At 40.2% G+C, this 20,503-nt stretch overlaps 1 protein-coding gene across 1 annotated transcript in view; it reads right to left on the bottom strand.

The window, feature by feature from the left end:
- The window catches only part of LOC127586534 (collagen alpha-3(VI) chain-like), a 31,919-nt gene extending 13,844 nt beyond the window's left edge, over positions 1-18,075 (bottom strand). Inside the window, exons 1-2 of the mRNA XM_052044892.1 lie at positions 18,013-18,075; positions 499-608 (exon numbers count right to left, since the gene is read on the bottom strand). Coding sequence (XP_051900852.1) covers positions 499-580 — 82 coding nt within the window. The 5' untranslated portion in view covers positions 581-608; positions 18,013-18,075. The remainder of the gene's footprint in view (positions 1-498; positions 609-18,012) is intronic.
- Between the last annotated feature and the right edge of the window lie 2,428 nt (positions 18,076-20,503).

The following is a 20,503-nucleotide window of genomic DNA, read 5'->3' as shown; positions in this document are numbered from 1 at the left end:
ACTGTAAGTACAACATAAAAGTTCGCATTTCTGCTTTCTATTTGAATCTGTCATATCACTTTACATGGAACAACACAGAAGTCTTGGAATATATCACACTGTATTTTTGGAAACTATTTCAGAGTACTAAATCACTTTATGAAATTGGTGACTTTCATAATCTTATTCGACCCGGGTTCAATTCCAACCACTGTCTGTAAGGAGTTTGTACGTTCTCCCTGTGACTGTGTGGGTTTCCTCCGGGTGCTCCGGTTTCCTCCCTCATTCCAAAGACATACGGGTTAGGAAGCTGTGGGCAGGCTATGTTGGCGCTGGAACCACTTGTGGTCTGCCCCCAGAACACTCTACACAAAGGATGCATTTCACTGTGTGTTTTGATGTATGTGTGTATAATAAAGATATCTTTAAAAAATAGTTAAACTTGTTCTTTTCAGCCATTAACAACACAGTTCAGAATAAGTGATGGCTCAGACGCTGCAAAAAGTCAGTTTGTCTTACCTTGTTGAAGGGAATCAGTGACAAAGAGTGAGAGAACCAGACCATAGGTAGCTAGAAAGGTGATTGAGGGCTGCATTTTCATTGTTGGGTCAAACCATTGGCTGTACCACCTGGAATAGAGAAGAACATTAACTGTATTTGAAAGTAAAATCAGAGGAATAGATATTACACGGTAAAGGAAAATCAAAAACAAACTGGAGATGCTGGAAAACTGAAATAAAAGCAGAAAATGCTGGAAACAACTCAGGTAGTCAGGCATCATCTGTGGAAAGGGGAAGAGGGTAAATGTTTCAGGTCAAATAACCTTTGCCAGAACTGGGAAAGAGAGGTAAGAAAAGGTAGAGACTCAAAACACTGCAGATGCTGGAATCTGGAGATAGGAAAAGTGGGTTTAGGTCGCAGAAGAAGTCCATTGAGGATATTCGTACGTTGAAAAATTATTACAAGTAACCTATCCAAAGTCATTTGTCAAAAGTTTGTCTCAAGGAGAGTTATTCTGTATGTTCTGGCCAGTATTTATCCACAACAAAAAGCAGATCATCTAGTCAACATCACATTGTTGTTCATGGGAGCATGGGGGGGGGGGGGGTCTTGGGGGGAGGGGGGGCGATGTGGTGGGCACAAATTAGTTCCTCTGTTCCCTGAATAAAAAAATGATTAGTTTTTTACACTTCAGTAAGAGGTGATACAATGGCTGTAAAATATTCTTGGATGCTGTGTCATGTAAATTCACTTCCACTTTCATCAGTTCAATACAGACATCCTTGGGTAAATTTATCATTGACTCTTGTAGTGATACATGAACACCATTCAGTTTGGTATAACACGAAAGAGCATAAGGAATAGAAGCAAGACTAGTTTTCTCTCAAAAATTGATTTAAGAGAAAACTTGCATGGAATATCAAAATGAACAGGAGAAGTTTCTATGGCTATATATAAAGGAAGAGATTAGCTAAGGTTAGTGTTGCACCTCTAGAGAATGACGCCAGGAAATTAATATCAGGAAACAAGGAAACAGCAGGTGCATTAAACTATTTTGTTTTGTATTGGTCTTCACTGTGAAGGATAACACATGATGACCTAGTTTCGAATAACATGGTACTACTCGAAAAAATGGTAATCAAGATGGACAAGGTACTAGAAAAAATCATGGGACGGGAGGTAGGCAAATTGCCAGGACCCAGTAACCTATTGGCAGTTAGCCTACCTGGACCTATTGACTGAAGTTTTTCAAACTTCATTTAACTCTGGGATAGTACCAGTTGATTGGAAAATGTTAAATGTGACTCCCTTGTTCAAGAAGGGAGGAAGACCAAAAGGAGGAAATTATAGAGCAGTTAGTTTAACATCTATTGTTAGCAAGATGCTAGAGTCACTAATCAAAGAAATAGCTCATCATTTATGAAAGCCAATCTAATCAAATCTAGTCAACATGGCTTTATGAAAGGCAAATCATGTTTGACCAATTTGCTTGAGTTTTTTGAGAATGTAACAAGCAGAATATTTAAAGGGAAATAAGTAGACATGGTGTATTTGGACCACCAAAAGGCATTTGACAAGGTCCCTTATTTGGCTCCTCGTGCATGCTCTGAGATTCAGTAAGATCATGGCTGATCTTTTACCTCAGCACCCCTCCCCAATACTGATCTATATCCCTCTCTTCCCTTAATATCTATAATATTTAGATTTAGTAGAAGGAGGAGGACCCATCTCTCTTGAGCCTGTGCATTTTAAAATAACCAAGCATTGCAACCATTTTTATATGGCCTACAAACCTTCAGGCATAGACTTGTATATTGTGGTATTCTTTATTGTTGAGATGTTGACCAGAGGGTGGCACGGTAGCATAGCAGTTAGCATGAAGCTATTACAGCGCCAGCGATCGGGTTTCAATTCCCGTCGCTGTCTGTAAGGAGTTCGTACATTCTCCCATGTCTGCATGGGTTTCCTCCGGGTGCTCCGGTTTCCTCCCACATTTCAAAGACCTACGGGTAGGTTTATTTGGGTTTAAAATAGGCGGCGCAGACTCGTTGGGCCGGACGGGCCTGTTACCACGCTGTAAATAAAATTTTAAAAAATTTTAAAAAAGGAAAAAGGGAGACCTCATCCCACAACTCTAATGTTGTCCCTATTTCTCCAGAGTATACAGAAGTAAGAACTCTATTCTATGTGTCAAAGCTTCATGTGCATTGGAGAAGTAGGGATAAACATGTACATGGGGATAAACTATATTGTTAAATGCCATGGTCTCTCATTTCATCAATGCTATGCATGTTTTAGGATTCAACAAAAACTCTTCTTATCTGGCCGAGATGTAAAGTAATGGTCAGCAGCCTGGTCTTTGCAGCATTGATTTCAGAGAGGGGAGGGGAAGAAGACTCTCTCTCACTCTCTCTCTCTCTCTCTCTCTCTCTCTCTCTCTCTCTCTGTGCTAGCAAAATGGTAAGTGCATTTATAAAGTCAGGGTTCATGATTTCATTGAACATTGTACTTGAAGGAAATCCATACCCACCCCATCTTCACATCCAATTTTCATAAGAACATAAGAAATAGGAGCAGGGGTAAGCAAAGCAGCCCCTCTAGCCTGCTCTGCCATTCAGTAAGATCAAAGCTAATCACTTCTATCTTCAGCCTTAAATCCACTTTCCTGCCCAGTTCCCTATAATTCTCTTTTCGTCCAAGCACTTTACTTTTGTGGAAATGTTTGTGTCCTGTTAATATAATGGATGCTTGGGATTGTTATTTCATTGAGTGATACGACTTAGATACAGACACATGCAGTCACCAGTAAAAAGGCCATTCTCCTCCATGGAGATTTTAAGGTTTGAAAGAAGTCATATCTAGAGTTTGAGTGGGTAAGTTGTGTTGTTTGTTAAAGGGGTGCAAATACTATGGAATGAAGTTCATTGGTAGCTGTAAATTGGTCTTGTGAACCATTTATGCACGTTTTGTGAATAAAGCGGAGGTATGCCAAAGTCTGAAATCCATTGCTTTTTCCAATTTACGTCAATGACTTGTATTCAAAACCCAATGCAAATTCTCACACAACATTCAATTGATGAGGAGGAAGTCTCATGGTCACCATTTGATCATTATCTTTTTTTTTGGTTTGGCTAAGAATGTATTTATATATGTAATCTAATTGCACACATAAGTGCCAACTTGGCAGAAATGCAGTTTATGAAAATGTGCATAAAATATGGCCTTCACATTCCATGAGCTCTGTCTTTTTGCCATGCTAAAATGGCACATGGTATGAATCGTACCATTCTACACATACATAGGTGCTATTTATCATAACCATAAATGTATTAAAAACATATGTGAAAAGATTGCTTGTCCCACATAATGAAGCCTTGACCAAATTTAGCTTCAGAACCATTTCTCTTGCTCAGCAACATTTACAAGTTATTTCTACTCAGCATTTTTAATAGGAAAACCGTGCCAAGTATTCCACCAAAAATGTAATGCTAACTGTAAGGAAGGATCTATTCTGTGTTACACAGAAGCCACATGTGGCCCATATTTCCCTCCTTTGCAAAGGAAAAAGCACTTTCTTTTTCTAAGCTACCATGAGTGCATGAGCAGAAATAATGGCAACCACTGCATCTATCACATTTTCTATAAACTAAAATCAAATTGAGCTATTATAAATGCTAGTGTGCAGATCATTCATGCATTTCATCATAAGGGTTAAGATTGTGTTTTCCCATTAAATCCACTTTTCCCAAGAAGTGGCACAACTACAGGTTAATAAATACGACATTGTGGCACTCACCGAGTCATGGCTTTATGACGGATGTGATTGGGAACTGAATGTCCAGGGGTACACAGTGTATAGGAAGGATAGGTGGGTAGGCAGAGGGGGAGGTGTGGCCATGATAGTTAGTAATGATATAAAATCAATAGAAAGGAAAGACATTGGGTCAGAAGAGGCGGAATCCTTATGGGTGGAGCTAAGAAATAGCAAGGGTAAAAGGACAATAGTAGCAGTTATATATAGGGCCCCTAATAGCAGTCAGGAAGTGGACGATAAGTTGCAGTTTGAAATAGAAAAAATGTGCCAGAGTGACAATGTGAAGATAATTATGGGGGATTTTAACATGAAGGTGGACTGGGAAATCCAGCAAGGCAGTAGATCTCAGGAGGGTGAGTTTGTGGAATGTCTACGGGATGGTTTTTTGGAGCAACTTGTTGATAAGCCCACCAGGGGATTCGCTGTTTTGGATTGGGTGCTGTGTAATGAACCGGAGGTGATTAGGGAACTAAAGGTAAAGGAACCATTGGGAACTAGTGATCACAGTATGATTGAGTTCAGTTTCAAATTTGAGAAGGAGAGGCTGATAACTGGTGTATCGATATTTCAGTGGAACAAAGGAAATTACAATGGTATGAGAGAGGAGTTGGCCCAAATTGATTGGAAGAGTAAGCTAGCTGGAGGACGGCGGAGCAGAAATGGAAGGAATTTCTACAAGAAATAAGGTAAATGCAGGATAGATATATTCCTAGAAAAAAGAAGGTTTTGAATAAAAAAAGACACGAATGTGGATAACGAGAGAGGTGAAGGCTAAAATAAAAGCAAAAGGGAGGGCATACAAGGAAGCAAAAATTAGTGGGAAAACAGAAGACTGGAAAACTTTTAAAAACCTGCAGAAAGAAACTAAGAAGGTCGTTAGGAAAGAAAAGATGAATTATGAAAGGAAGCTGGCAGATAACATTCGAAAGGATACTAAGAGTTTTTTTAAATATATAAGGAGTAAAAGACAGACACGGGTTGATATAGGACCAATTGATAACGGTGCGGGAGAGATTATAATGGATGATAAAGAGATGGCAGAAGAACTAAATGAGTATTTCGCATCGGTCTTCACTGTGGAGGACATCAGCAATATACCGGTTAGTCACGGGTCTCACGGAATGGAACTGAGTTCATTTAAGATTACTAGAGAGAAGGTGCTAGGAAAACTAAATGGGCTAAGGACTGATAAGTCTCCCGGACTGGATGAGGTGCATCCCCGGGTTCTGAAGGAGGTGGCTTTAGAGATAGCGGAGGCATTGGTGATAATTTTCCAGAAATCAATAGACTCCGGCATGGTTCCGGAGGACTGGAGGGTCGCAAATGTAGTTCTGCTGTATAAGAAAGGTGGGAGGCAGCATAAAGGAAATTACAGACCTATTAGTCTGACGTCAGTGGTGGGAAAGTTATTGGAATCGATCCTCAAGGATGGGGTTATGGAATACCTAGAGGTGCAAGGCAAGATAGGTCCTAACCAACATGGTTTTGTGAAAGGAAGATCCTGCCTGACCAACCTATTGGAGTTTTTTGAAGAAATCACAGGTAGGGTGGATAAGGGAGAGGCGGTAGATGTTGTGTATTTAGACTTTCAAAAGGCCTTCGACGAGGTGCCGCATAAGAGACTGATTAATAAGATGAGATCCCATGGAATTACAGGTAGGATAACAGAATGGATGGAGCATTGGCTGGTTGGCAGGAAGCAAAGGGTGGGAATAAAAGGATCTCGTTCTGGTTGGCTACCGGTTACTAGTGGTGTTCCGCAGGGGTCGGTGTTGGGGCCGTTTCTTTTTACCTTGTACATTAACGATTTGGACAATGGAGTAAATGGTTTTGTGGCTAAGTTTGCGGATGACACCAAGATAGGTGGAGGAGTAGGGAGTATTGAGGAGACAGGAAAGTTGCAGAGAGACCTAGATAGTTTAGGAGAATGGGCAAGGAAATGGCAGATGAGATTCAATGTTGAGAACTGTGCAGTTGTACACTTTGGAAACAGAAATAAGCGGGCAGATTATTATCTAGAAGGAGAGAAAATTCAAAGTACAGAAGTACAAAGGGACTTGGGAGTACTCGTGCAGGATACCTTAAAGGTTAACCACCAGGTCGGATCGGTGGTAAAGAAAGCAAATGCTATGTTGGCATTCATTTCGAGAGGTATAGTGTATAAAAGTAAGGAAGTGTTGATGAGGCTCTATGGGGCACTAGTGAGGCCTCATTTGGAATACTGTGCACAGTTTTGGGCCCCATATCTTAGGAAAGATGTGCTGATGTTGGAGAGGGTTCAGAGGAGATTTACGAGGATGATTCCCGGAATGAAAGGGCTTACGTATGATGAGCGTTTGTTGGCTCTTGGACTGTACTCACTGGAGTACGGAAGAATGAGAGGGGACCTCATAGAGACATTTAAAATGTTGAAAGGACTGGGCAGAGTAGATGTGGCTAGACTGTTTCCCTTGGTGGGTGAGTCCAGGACCAGAGGGCACAACCTTAGAATTAAAGGGTATAGGTTTAAAACAGAGATGAGGAAAAATTTCTTTAGCCAGAGGGTGGTGAATTTGTGGAATTCCTTGCCACATACAGTAGTGGAGGCCAGATCATTGGAGGCATTTAAGGAAGAGATAGATAGATATCTAAATAGTCGGGGTATCAAGGGATATGGGAATAAGGCCGGAAATTGGGGTTAGAATAGTGTGTTTTTTGCGCTCCCCCACCCCCCCACTTTCTCATTTTTTCTTTTTTCCCTTTTTCTTGGAGCAGACTCGATGGGCCGAATGGCCTACTTCTGCTCCCTTGTCTTGTGATCTTGTGAAGTGCCAATTTGGATAACAACTAGTTGCCTCCTTCTTAATCTTAGAGGCCAACCATATCTTTTGAAATTGCATATCTAGAAATTAGATTGCCTAATGCTGTACTTATCAGTGCTACACAATCCAAAATCAATTTTACTAAAGTAAATCATGTCAGCAATGTGAAATTACAGCCATCTCAAAACTGGACTAAATTCTTCATGTCACAATTCATGTTAATGAAACTGATGTTTTCCCATTGGCAGAACTAAAGATGTCAATGGTTGCACAGTGTTTCAGTCCCTTACGACATAAATTGGAACTCCAAGCTCCAGCAAATGACTGTTGTTGAAAAGACACAAATATCAAGGAGTACTACATATCATGTCGGTCATTTGCACCATTTAAAGGGACACTCTGGTTACATTAGGAATTTCACAAGGCAGCTCCCAAACTCACTTGAGACAGTTCATGTCCTTACTAAAATGCTCAGTCAAAGCTCAAACTAACAACAGGTGTTTTTTGGAGTATATAACTAACGGGGCTTGAAAGTCTGAGTGGCCTACTGCTGTTATTAATTTGTATGCCTGTGTGCAGTAAAAAACTACTGTTACGTTTGACTGTGAATATCCTGCACACAACATAAGTGTGGGAGTAGGTGGGAGAGCCAATTACAGGAGGGTAGCTGACTGCACAAACATGCACAGAATTGCACGATTTTAAAGACCCTCTTCCCCGCAACCTTCCACACTCCCATGACAGACTGTGTGCCATTGGTGTCTGGGTGGCATTGGGATCATGTTTTAAGCCTTTTCCATCTTTAAAGAGTGCTGTGGAACAATGTGGTGAAAGCTGGTACTGCTCCTATCTGGACTCACCCAGGCAGGAATTCAATGCACCTTTTAGGGTAAGGTTTATGCTAACATTCTTGCACCCTCATTTTAGACCAATTTCACAATTTATGAGGGAAAATTGAAATAACCCTAGCAGTATGTGTGAAAATGTTAGGATTTATTGGAAAAGATGCATTCCAATTTGCCGGCAATGATTTCCATGTCAATGTGGTGCAAATCCCAATTTATTCTCAAACCCACCCAGTCCCTGCAGTAAACACTCCAATTCACACAGATGTTCATCTGTGTTAAGTATTGTACAATAAAATAAAACAAGATTTTGATTGTTAACACAAATTTTGATATGTAAAGATAAATCTGCATTGTTTATGGTGTCTATTATGATACACTAAGGAATTAAATTTGGAAAATAGCAAAACAATTTTGAAAAAAAAACAAGAAAAACAAGTCAAATGTTTATGTCATGGTCAGATGTCCTATTGCATTTCTATTTTTGTCCAGTTGTTTTTTTGCTGCGTACCCATTCCAAAAATGAGGTTATTATCATAAAAGGAGACAAGGGTTAATCATTGTGCCCCAGTGTATGTTAAATTAATCCAGCTGTAGCACTCTCTTTATCTGTTGGGCCAAATAATACAAGCTGTGGCTGGCAGTTCCGAAAGAAATCGCCGGCATTCAGCCACACACATGGAAGTAATCTCCTGATTCATGTGGACCCTCTGCATATCCAGGACCTGCTGAGCGGCAGATGCCGCCACACCTGTCACTCTGCTCTCTCACTGGACTCCAAACAGAATCAGACAGCAGGGCACTCCCTCTCTGGGATTTCCCTGCATTACATTTAGAGGAAACCGCCTCTCTAAACCCATGCCGGTCAGACCTGGGATTGAATTAGAGACACTATCATTTCACTTGAGATTCTTGGCCTGGAGAATGAGAGGGAAAAAGGTTATTTTTGTTTATTAGAGACATAAGAGACTGCAGATGCTGAAATCTGGAGCAAAAACAAAACAGCTGCTGGAGGAATTCAGCGGGTCAGGCAGCATCTGTGGATGGAAATGGACGGTTGATGTTTCGGGTTGAGATCCTTCATCTTCAGTCTCGTGTCTCCTCTATGGAGGGAAATGGACAGTCGACGTCAACTGTCCTCTTCACCTTCCTTTCCTGTCAGATTCCATCGCCTTCAGCCCTTTGTTGTCTCCACCTATCACCACTTAGCCCCTGTCGCCAGTGTTATCTCCCCCCAACCTGACTCCATCTGCCAATCAACCCCTCCTCATGTGGATCCACCTGTCACTTTCCAGCTCTTACCCCAACCCTCCCACTCACCTCTTTATACTAAGCTTTATTTTAACTTGTTTTATTTTAATGATTTCTTAGAGCATTTAATTATTTTTCAAAAACTGTTTACAGCAAATTTAATAATTTTAAACATCTTTGAATATCAGATGCATTTGAAAACTGTAAAAGTGCCTCAGAGCTTTGGGTGGGAGACAAGCCACCTCCTTTCTGGGAATGTAGCACTGGCTGAGATCTACTGCCAGCTGTGGCCTTGTTATGCTTCTCTAGCAGGCTGCCAGACACAGAGGTTCAGTTTGGTTTCTCCTCCATGTTTGCCCCAGGTAGCTTCAGGCAGGCGGTGGTAACTGCATATTGATAATGTTTGCCAATTAAATTTTCATAGAGTCATAGTGCCAGAGTCATACAGCACAGAAATGGGCCCTTCAGCCAAAATGTCCCTGCCAACTGCGGTACTATATTTATCCCATTTACTGGTATCATGTCTGCAGCCTTCTATACCTTGACTATTCAAGTGTCTGTCTAGAGGGGAACCAGATCCAGCATAATTCAGCTCAATGTAATAGCAAGCCTCTTATCTTTGCCTATTAAGTAGAGAGCTCTGAGCAACTTAAAATGTTTGTGACCGAGGTTGATATTAAAGCAATGGTCAGTTTCGTCCTTTCAACCTAATTAACTTAGAGGCCAAAGCATCCTGATTAACTTGAATCAGTCCTGCAGTTAGAACATAACAAGCATAAAATGGCACTGAACTAAAGGCAGAATTGCAATTAAAAGTTTCTCTTGGTATTTAACAAACAAATCTAGCATAATTAAACAACCGATCAGGTAACAAACTGGGGGTGATAGAAATCATATTGATAATGTTTGACAATTAAATTTTGATAGAATCATAGTGCCATAGAGTCATACAGCACAGAAATGGGCCCTTCAGCCAAAATGTCCCTGCCAACTGCTGTACTATATTTATCCCATTTACTGGCATTAGGTCTGCAGCCTTCTATACCTTGACTATTCAAGTGTCTGTCTAGAGGCCTCTTAAATGTTGTGATTGTATCCTGTGCCTCCCATACAGCCTGGGATAGATCTCATCAAGCCCTGGAGATTTATCCACCCTTGTGTATTCCAACTCTTTCTAACATCTCCTCCTCCTTAATTTTGATACATTCTAGAATATTAACACATCTCACCCTGAACTCACTACCTTCTATGTCTGTCTCATTGCTGAATATAGGTAAGAAATATTCATTTAGGACCTCCCCACATCCCCTGACTCCATACAAATTTTACTCCTTTGATCCCTAAGTTGGCCTATCCTTTCCATATTTAACCTCTTGATCCTAATATACTTAAAGAATATCTTGGGATTCTCCTTAATCTTTGCTGTCGTCAAAAATATTTCTTGGCCCCTTTTGGCCCTCCTAATTTCTTACTTAAATTCTTTCCTGAACTCCCTATATTTCTCAAGGGATTTGTTTTAAGTGGTCTATACTTGTCATATTCTTCCTTTTTTTAATCATCAGAGCCTCAATATCCCTTGTCAACCAGGGGTCCTGAAGCTTGCCATCTATACCTTTCACTGTTACAGGAACATGTTGGTCTTGAGCTCTTACAATCTCACTTTTAAAACCTCCATTGATGGGATTATATTTTAAGTTTCTAAAATATGTAATATAGAATGAGATCTATATTCATATAGCAGTTTTCACAAAGTTGGGAAGAACCAAAGTATTTTATAACCAGACCATCTAAGGTGTGGTCACAGGTTATTATAGAAAATATGGCAGTCAATTCACACACATCAAGTTCCCACAGGCAGCAAAGTGATAGTGACTAGCAAATATGTTTTACTGATGTTGATATAAGGATTAATATTATGTCATGGAGAATTATATGGATTGCCATATAGAAGGTATAAGAGAAATGTGTAACAATTGTTTTTTTAGGCAGTGATTATTTGAATTTGTTAAACCTTAGGATGCTGTGCTTAGGACTGTAATGTGTTTGAGGTCCCAGCAATCCGTCATTAGGTCTGGATGCATTACCCTTTAAGTGTAAGTTTAAATACTGTAGTATCTGTACTGTATACTTCTGAAATCTGTTCATTGTTTGCAAACACAATTATTTTGAGGGATAAATTACAATTCATAATCCTAAATTCATCAGCAGAATGAATGTCTTAGTTGTGCTGCAATCGTATGGGAATTAAAGTACTGGAAATGTTCTAAATTCAGTAACCATGTAAGAGAATTACATTTAGCAATAGAGTACATGCCATTCATTTTTAAAAAGAAAGCATTAATGCATATATTGATGTTATATATATGCATAGATCTGATCTGATCTGATATATCTATAGACATAGATATATCTATAGACATAGATATATTATGCAATATGTTTCTTTAATTCAATGTAATTATTGGAATTGCAAGGGACTTCAAAAGCAAATACCACTCTGACTAGGATACAATGGGATACAGAACAGGTTTGAAGCAAGAAGTAAATGTGAAGTGTTACAAATTTATAAGTTTCAAGAATTTGTGATGTCATTAGCCTCTAAAAACATTGAACGGCCTAAAAATCAACAGTCTCCTAAACCCAGGTATGTACATAGTCTACCTGATGGTGATTTCCAGCACTGGTTTAGTCAGAGTATGGGATCAAGGGACATCATTCAATTGAGTTATCTGAAAAGGTGCCCACAGCATTGATGGTGTATTCCAATTGGCTGATCAAAGATTGATCATGCAACTGCAATATATTGTTGAAGTTGTCACAGATCTCTTTGGAAAGAGGGAAGAATTGCCTCCAATACCCATTCTGCAAGAACATTGAAATAAATGTTAAAAATTTCTAAACCCTTCTTGCCACAACCCAAGTCAAGAGCCCCTTGATGCCATCACTTCCAATTGGCGATGACCTATTGAACTATTCTCACTCAATACACTGGTCTGCTGTTTGTACGTTCTCCCCGTGACTGCATGGGTTTCCTCCGGGTGCTCCAGTTTCCTCCCACGTACCAAAGACATACAGGCTAGGAGCTGTGGGCATGCTATGTTGGCACAGGAAGAGTGGCAACACTTGCAGGCTGCACCCAGCACATTCTCAGTATGCAAAAAGACGCATTTCACTGTGTGTTTCGATGTACATATGATGAATAAATAAATATCTTAATTATCTTAAAACATTTCTGGCATGGGAGATACTGTTCGGCTGTGCTCCTCTGGCATTAATACCATTTGGGATTGGAGAACAACCATACAAAATGTTTTCTGGGGCCAAGTATAACTGGTCCAATACTAATTTCATACTTTTCCACCACAATCTAGCAACATATATTCCAGATTTCTGGCATCCACATACAACTTATGATAAATTATTTTGATTTTGCATTTCCCTTAAAATAAATGTTAGTTCTACACAAAATTCTTCCAAGTGGTATGGTTGTAAGATAGAGTGACACTCAGAGAAATTCTGTCCCGCTTGGCCTATCTACTGCATGTACTATAGTGGTTAAAGTTGCATGCTGTTGCATTTGATCCATTCATGTATTTCCTTCAGACAAGTTATAACTGAACATAGAAATACACTGCCGATAAGCCATCATAAATTCTCTTTCAGCTAATGAGCCAGAGGATTGGGGCTAGCTTCCAAACGAAATTTATATTTGAACATCAATCATTCACACAATCATTTAACCTTGTAGTGTGCACTATTTTCCATTGTTCACTGATGCGTGTCTCTAGTCTGACCACATCCATGATATTGTCTCCATTGCCTCATGACCAAAGCTTGGGTGCAGTTTTATCAAGGAACACTGTACATCTAATATAGGTGTTTTGTGGAGTCTGTTTTGATGGCCAAATGATTTACTTCCATGTTAAGAAATATGTAATAAATGCAAGTATCTAGTGCTCCGACCTACAGGGATCTCACTATCCTTGATGCTCTGTCAGGGAGACATAAATCAGGCCTAAATAGTCCCAACGCTATTCATCAGCCCTCTTACATTCCCAGTACTGATGAAGCCCCTATTGTGAAGGAAAGAGCGAAGACTTGGCTCCGGTACAAGGTTTCAAACATGTGATCATCCACACCATAATCACTTATCCCAATCTTATGCACTACAAAGTCAACACAAGTGCTTTTGTGACAATGACCAAGTCCATTTTGGTGATGTCGGTCGAGGGATTAATATTGGCTTGGATAATGGAGACTACTTGTCTGCTCTTCTTCAAAATATTGCCACAGAATATCTTTGCATTCATGTGAAGGAACCTTGGTGTCATCCAAAAGGGGATCCTCCAACAGTGCAGTACTCCATCAGCATTGCATTGGAATGTCCACCCAGATTTGGTGCTCTGATTTCAGAGTGAGATGTGAGCCCACAAGCCATTGACTCTAAGGGCAGAATGTTAGATTCATTGCAATATCTCTAAAATAGGGCACCACAACTTCCTTGCTGCAGCTAGTATTACAATGTTTAGAAGGTGGGATGGAGGTGGTACTTTAGTGTGATACTCTGGAACTTTTATCAAATTTCTTTAAACATTAGATTTGTCTTCTTAAAATAGGTGATGGTATGTTTCATAAAATCTGTTTTGTTGCCTCTCCCCAGAAATTTCATGAATGTAAGGGGAAGGTACTCTGGGAGTTGCAAACATTTGACTACATTGAAAAACTTGATGAGCCAGCTGATGGAGTATCAGTCTTTTTGTACTTGAACCATGGCAGTCTTTAATCAAGGAGACCTTCCTCAAGCAACACCGTGCACAATGACATGGATTAATAGCATAATCCCACATTATTTTATCCTGTTTTAGGTCAGAACAAAAAAAGAAAATTAATTTTATTTCCCTAATACTGTGATTTCATTTTGTCCAACTCTGTGCCTCCCTTTATCAAAGAGTATAGTCCACGCCTTTGACTAGCTAAACTATTGGCAATCTGCACAGAACTCCCAGGACATGTCATTGTGCAGATTCATGAGTGGCTAGATAACTGCCTACATGGTATCTTATGTCATTGCCCTGAGATACAGCTCTTTCACCAGAGTAAATCTCCCACAGGCTAAAACAGCAGTACCCTCTTGTACCACTGTTGGTTTTCTACAAGGAGAATGATGAAGAACTTTGCCTTCTTTGCCTTGGAAATAAGACCCTTTCACGGGCTGTCCACACTGTTGAATTAGTGACGGACTAATTTAGCATATGGCCCCACAGGTAGTCAAGGCGGTGATTGCATTCATAATCTCCAGGAGCATTCTCAAGGTGAAGTAAGCAGGTGAGTGCATACCCTCTAAATAATCTAAAAATAATCTACAGTCTGGTCATGGATGGATGTATACAAAATTAAACCCATAATATTAAAGATGTAGGCACATGACCCTCCATACACAGGAAAATATAAACACCTATGCAAATTCCCAATAGCCGCTGGAAGTGTTTTCCTTCAGGAACTTTGAAAGTCTGATTCTGCCTAACACACTGATCTGCCAGTAGATACACCATATTGCTCTTTGCCTATATTATTTAGTGAAAACAACAGGAATAATGGCTGTCTTGCATGTATGTTCCTAACAATCTCTTACACTTAGCAGTCCCTTGGGGTCAGTGTTGACTTGCTCCTACCCCTATATTTTGAGGATTCTGCACAGATTTCTTTTGCACATCAGCTACTACACAGCCTTGGTAAACCAAGTTCAATAGTAAGAGCCAAAGACAATTGGAGTCTAGGCCTCATTGCATGGACTTAAAGTATACATACACACACACAGATTCCTAGACACATTCTAATCACACCCAGATGCACTCCGACCACACACGCTTATATGACAACCATATAAGCAATGAGAAAGACTATGACAAAAACACACTGCTTCGATGATACAGCTGTCAGATCAAACTCCCAGCAAGATTTTCCAATGTTCCAGTGAGAGTAAGCACATGAAGACTAAACACGTTTAGAAAATATTCAAATCCATTGGCCTAATGAAAACATTCAGATGAAAATGGTTAACAGTAATGGGCCTCTTGAATCAATTTCAACTAATGAAACTTCTTCCCAGATTGCTCTCAAACTGACCCAAACAGGTCCAATACAGTGGAAGGAATCTTGAAGTGGCTTTTACGCTGACAAGAACGAGGGCTACAAATTATAAAGTTCTTTGTTCAAATTTTAACAAAGCTTTGCCTCTCCTCACAGCACTTAAAGTCCAATGAGATATATCAATGCCATGTCTTGTTGCATTGGCCCTGTTGAGTCAAACTCCAAGCAATTGCAAGAGATGAAAGAGAATAAACATAAATGTTGCAAATTTGAAATAAGGGTGGAAAAGGATCAGCCACTCAGTCAGTGTCTGAAGGGAAAAGAATATGTTAACATTTCAAATGCAAAAGCAGTAGTGTTCCTTCGTAGAAATAGGAAAAACATATAGAACAAGTAACCAACTGCTTTAACAATGAATTCTTATTTACTTTTACTTGTTACATGCCTCCATCACTCTCAGTTTTTATCTTGTTCATGTCTTTGAAAATCCAAGTTGCTTCTGTCTGATTTTAAATCTGTATTGGAACACAATATGTATAGATGGCGCTCAAGTGCTTAAGAAATATTGAAGAGCTTTTCTCAAATAGATCTTATCACCATTGTCAGCAGAGAAGCAATTAATAAGATGATCCAAGGCTTAAACATGTAAGTGCAATGTTTCTATATTGTAGGAAGGACTATTGGATGAGATATTATAGGCCTCCATTGCAACTGCATGATGAGCTGAGTGATAGACAAAGGCAACGCTGCATCAGACACACACTCGGTGTAAAATAGGAATCCCTTTTAACTTGAATGAGGATTCTCACCTGGAGGTTAGACAGGTAAAGGTAAATGTGGATACTTTTGACTTACTTCATTTCAATGTTTCAAAAATATATTAGCATTTTAATGGGTCTCTTTAATTTTAATAACTTCTTTTAATTACCTAAAGAAATTTCAGTAGTTTATAAATTTGACTCTCAGCAACATTTAAAACTTGAACAAAGATTTCCACAAAAGGTGAGGCTCCACCCCCAGCATTGCCTCCTGCCAAAAGCTACCATAGTGTTCTGGAGAGGGGAATTGGGGTCTCAGCAGGACATCAGCTGAGGCCTACTCTCTACTGCAGCCTCACCGTGCCTTGCAGAATGGCTCCAGGATTGGGAAGTCCTGCTTATTTGGACTCCCCCTCACCCTCACCGAATATTTACCCTGACCCCTCCACCCCTAGTTCAGGGTGCATAATGTAATTGGAGAGGCAAATCAAAGTGGCAGTTACCAATAAAACTAAGAATTTTGAATGTGGGGAGAGAATGAGTTTGATGGAAGACAAGGGACGTGTATTCAGGTGGCAGACCAAACTGAATATGACTGTGTCCTTTTAAACATTCAAATGCCTGTTTCAGCTGAATGCATATAAGATCCTATGGATCTATTTAATGGAGAGTGGGTAGGTTTTCAACCTCCCCAACATTTTCCCTCAGATTAAGATCACCATGCACAATTCAGATCATTCATCTAATTTTCTTTGCCATTTATGGGATCTTGGCTGCGACATTTGTCTATAAAACTACAATGTTTCCACTTCAGAAATAAATTACTTTCCCTTTCTCTCTGTTTAAATTGGTAATTCAACATCTTTTACAGTATTTAAAGTAATATGATTTAGATTACATTCTTCATAACTTCCTTCAGATCCTCTGTGGTATCATGAATCTCATTGTGAGTGGTTCCACAGGAAGCTGTAATTCTCGTGCATCTAATCCAAATGGTGCTAATCGACACAGAGGCCTAGACACAGTGGGGTTAGGAAGGGACGTATTTTCCTCTTTGGTCAGTAGTGCTGAACAGGTGTAAGAATTAGCTGCCAATTGTGCTCACTTCTGTTTGACAGCAATGGAACCAGTGAAGGGAAGTGAGTCCATCAAGCAGCTGAAATTCCCGTACACATTTAACACAAGAGATCAAAGCCGAACTGTTCCTCCTGTGAATTTTTAAGATAACCAGCAATGGAATGCATTGTGGCTCAGCACAATCAATTTCAGGCCAGCGACAACATTTGTGTTTTCTAGGATTGACAGAAGTCATGTATCAGAAACATGCCTGGCATCTTTTCTTTCTCCTTGTCCAGCCCTATGATGCTATTGCCAACTGTAATGTGGTTACAGCTGAAATTCTGCAGCTCAACACACACCACCTCCATATGGCACACAAGCACAGTGGTGGGAATGTAGTTCTCATTTTGCTGGCTGTAATGAAACACATTTACACGTTTGCTGCAAATAGCACACAGAGGCATCCTTGGTCGCCCGGTGGTATGGTTCCCCAAGATTCTGTCAGGACAGCCTTGTAAAACATGTTTTTAGCTTTCTGCATGCAGTTCAAACTTTATTTTTTTGTTTTACTTAAAATGTAAAGAGCCCACTGCTCAGGAATATTCATAATTATAAAATCTTGTGAAATAATGGGTTCCCCATACTAAAGCCGAAGATTCTTAAATGAAGGCTGATCTAAATGAAAATCACAAACAAGCCATGGCTTTTCTCAATATTTCTTCATGGAGTTAATAACTACAGCTGGGTGCAATAAAGTACTCACGACTTGTGGAAAGAATACAACAAAAGATTCCAAAGAAACACTCTAATTCATTGCACAATTTAAAGCTAAAAATAAGTTTCACACAGCAGTGAAGTGTTTTCAGAGAACTAACTTTTTACTGGCAAGTCAAAGATATGAAATGATCACTTACAGCTGAGTAAGTACTTGCAGAATGGAATTGTCCGTGTCATTTACAGTATGTGTTCCCACTCGATGTTTCTTCTGTACAGTGTACTATTCATTTGTGTTCATGCTTACAGAGGAGACAAGTAATGAGCTGAAGGATCAGCCTACTCGTTGGAGGATTTTGCTCCAAGCAAATGTAATTCTTCTGTTAAATGACAGATGAAATTCCATTTCATTGAGCTCGCCCATGTCCCTCCCCTTGCATCACTCTTTCCAAGGACTGCATGAACGTTGGATTTACTGTTGCCAGTACCTGATCAAAAGGCTTCGTCTGTGGCCTGAAGTAACTAATTGAATCACTATTATTGGGATTTTTACATCCAAATCCAATAGGTGCCAACTGACCACACAAAGCAGCATATTGTCAAACTCAGCTGAACTGCAATTAATCTGTAGTTGTATCAAGCATCTCATTGAATTGTAGTCAATTCCAGGATGTGACAGTAGAACAGAAAACAATTAATTTTCTGACTACCTCTCCCACCAGACCTTCCTTCATCCCTTCAAGTTCATCCTCTGCTCTCCTTTGCAAACATCACAATAAGTCAAGTCACATTAAATGCAATGTTCCTTTAATTGAAGTTAAATAAGTAAATTGTGCAGGGCACCACATTTACTGATTTGGCACAATCTTGTCTATGCCAGCTTCATTTGCTAAGTTCACTCTTTCTGGCGCAATAGTGATCGGGAACACTGGCAAGGAGGGCTGGACTGAGAAGTTGAGGATTGAAAGGGAGAAGACAGCAAAAATAGGCTTGGTGGTGATCATGGTCAAGGTCATCAACCCAGAGTCTGCGGGTTCAATGTAAAATTTGCCAAGTATAGCACCAGAAGAGGTAACCATGAAAGCAGCCATCAATAAACCTTACTAATGTCCATAGGACACAAGGCGTACAGGATAAAGGTACATGATAAACATAGGAAACAGCAGCAAGTTATTGTATATTGTGGTAAAGACACACTAAGCCCCAAAAAGAGTGAGTTGATATCCCGGTCAAGTGAGGGGTGATTTTGTCCATGATGGGTAGTGGGGGAGAGGGATCAGAATATACTGCAAGGGATTGGACATACTGGATTTGATTTTGCCAGATATCCCCCACTGTCCTAACTCACCACCCAGTCTCTTCCCAACAAACTTACATTCCCTGAAGTTTAAGGACTAACCAAGCTGACATTCTGCACTCAAGAGGCATCCTGTGTGGAGGAGCAAGTCGGCTTCAGGTGAAGCACTGCTGAGGCCCCAGCCAGAGGAACACCCTGACAACTGGCTGGCAAATGCTTTTGAATTGTTTCTAAATGTCAGAGACATTAAAAAAATTATTCATAAAGATTTGCGTAATTAAAGTAATTATTTAAGAAATTTAAAAATAATACAAATTTGTAAAGTACCAACAAATAATTAAAATAAACAATAAATGGATGTAAAAGAAAGTAAGATAACTTAAACACTTCCCTGCAGTTATGTTTCTCCACAGGGTCAGTAGTCCCATTCAGATGAAAGGAATCACCATTTCTACGTCAGCCCTCCTGGTGTAAAGCTGAAGTATTAGATGAGGTCAATTTGGCTCCTTTCTCCAGTGCTTCTTTCCTTCAGAACATTTCAGGCTTTTGCATTTCAGTATGCACATGCCGAAATCCAAAGTGCCCTGAACATTGACTGGCGGATAGCCAGTAGCTCCCTCTGGGTGGAGCAAGCTTTAAAGAGATACAGCACGGAAACAGTCATTTGGCCCACTAAGTCTGTGCCTGTGCTGAACATTAACCACTCATTCACACTAATCCAACATTAATTCCATTTTTACTCCCCCAACACTCTCATTAGCTCCCCTCAGATTCTACCACTCACCTACAAACAAGAGGCAATTTAGTATGGCCAATTAACCTACTGACCCACATGTCTTGGGGATGAGGAAGGAAGCCCTGCAGTCACAGGGAGAAAGTGTGAACTCCATGTAGACAGGTTGAACATAGGGCTTCTAGGGTGGGATGGAAGATGGTTGCAAAGGGTGGGAGGTGGATCACATGGGCATCAGTTGTCCCGGTGGGTTCAGACATCATGAGAAAGTCGGATATAGTCAGAGGTCATGCCAAGGTCATTTGTCATGTGGGAGGTTTGTATAATCATAGATTGGGATCGTTCCTCCTAAGGCATTATAAGTCAAGAGAGATCCTGAAATCATGACAACAGCGGGTTTGGAAATCACATGAGGTCCAGGCAGCAGAACGTCCCCGGGTTCTGACCAAGACTTGGGCTGAAGGTATCACTCCTGCTCCTCCTGGCCCAGAGGCCATTCAATCAAGGCACCCACCTAGAGATACAGCCCTTCTCATTTTTGTTCTCCTGCCTGGTATACCCATTTTTGGGTGATAAAACCCTCTCCACACTCCTTTCTTTATCGGCCTAGTAGCCTGGTCCGGAAGGTGAGATCAAATGGGATCCAGGGTGAGCTAGACAA

This window comes from Pristis pectinata, chromosome 1 (genome assembly GCF_009764475.1).
Source record: "Pristis pectinata isolate sPriPec2 chromosome 1, sPriPec2.1.pri, whole genome shotgun sequence".
Lineage (NCBI taxonomy): Eukaryota > Metazoa > Chordata > Chondrichthyes > Rhinopristiformes > Pristidae > Pristis > Pristis pectinata.
The sequence above is the reverse complement of the archived record's forward strand: the minus strand, read 5'-3'. Positions and strand labels throughout refer to the sequence as shown.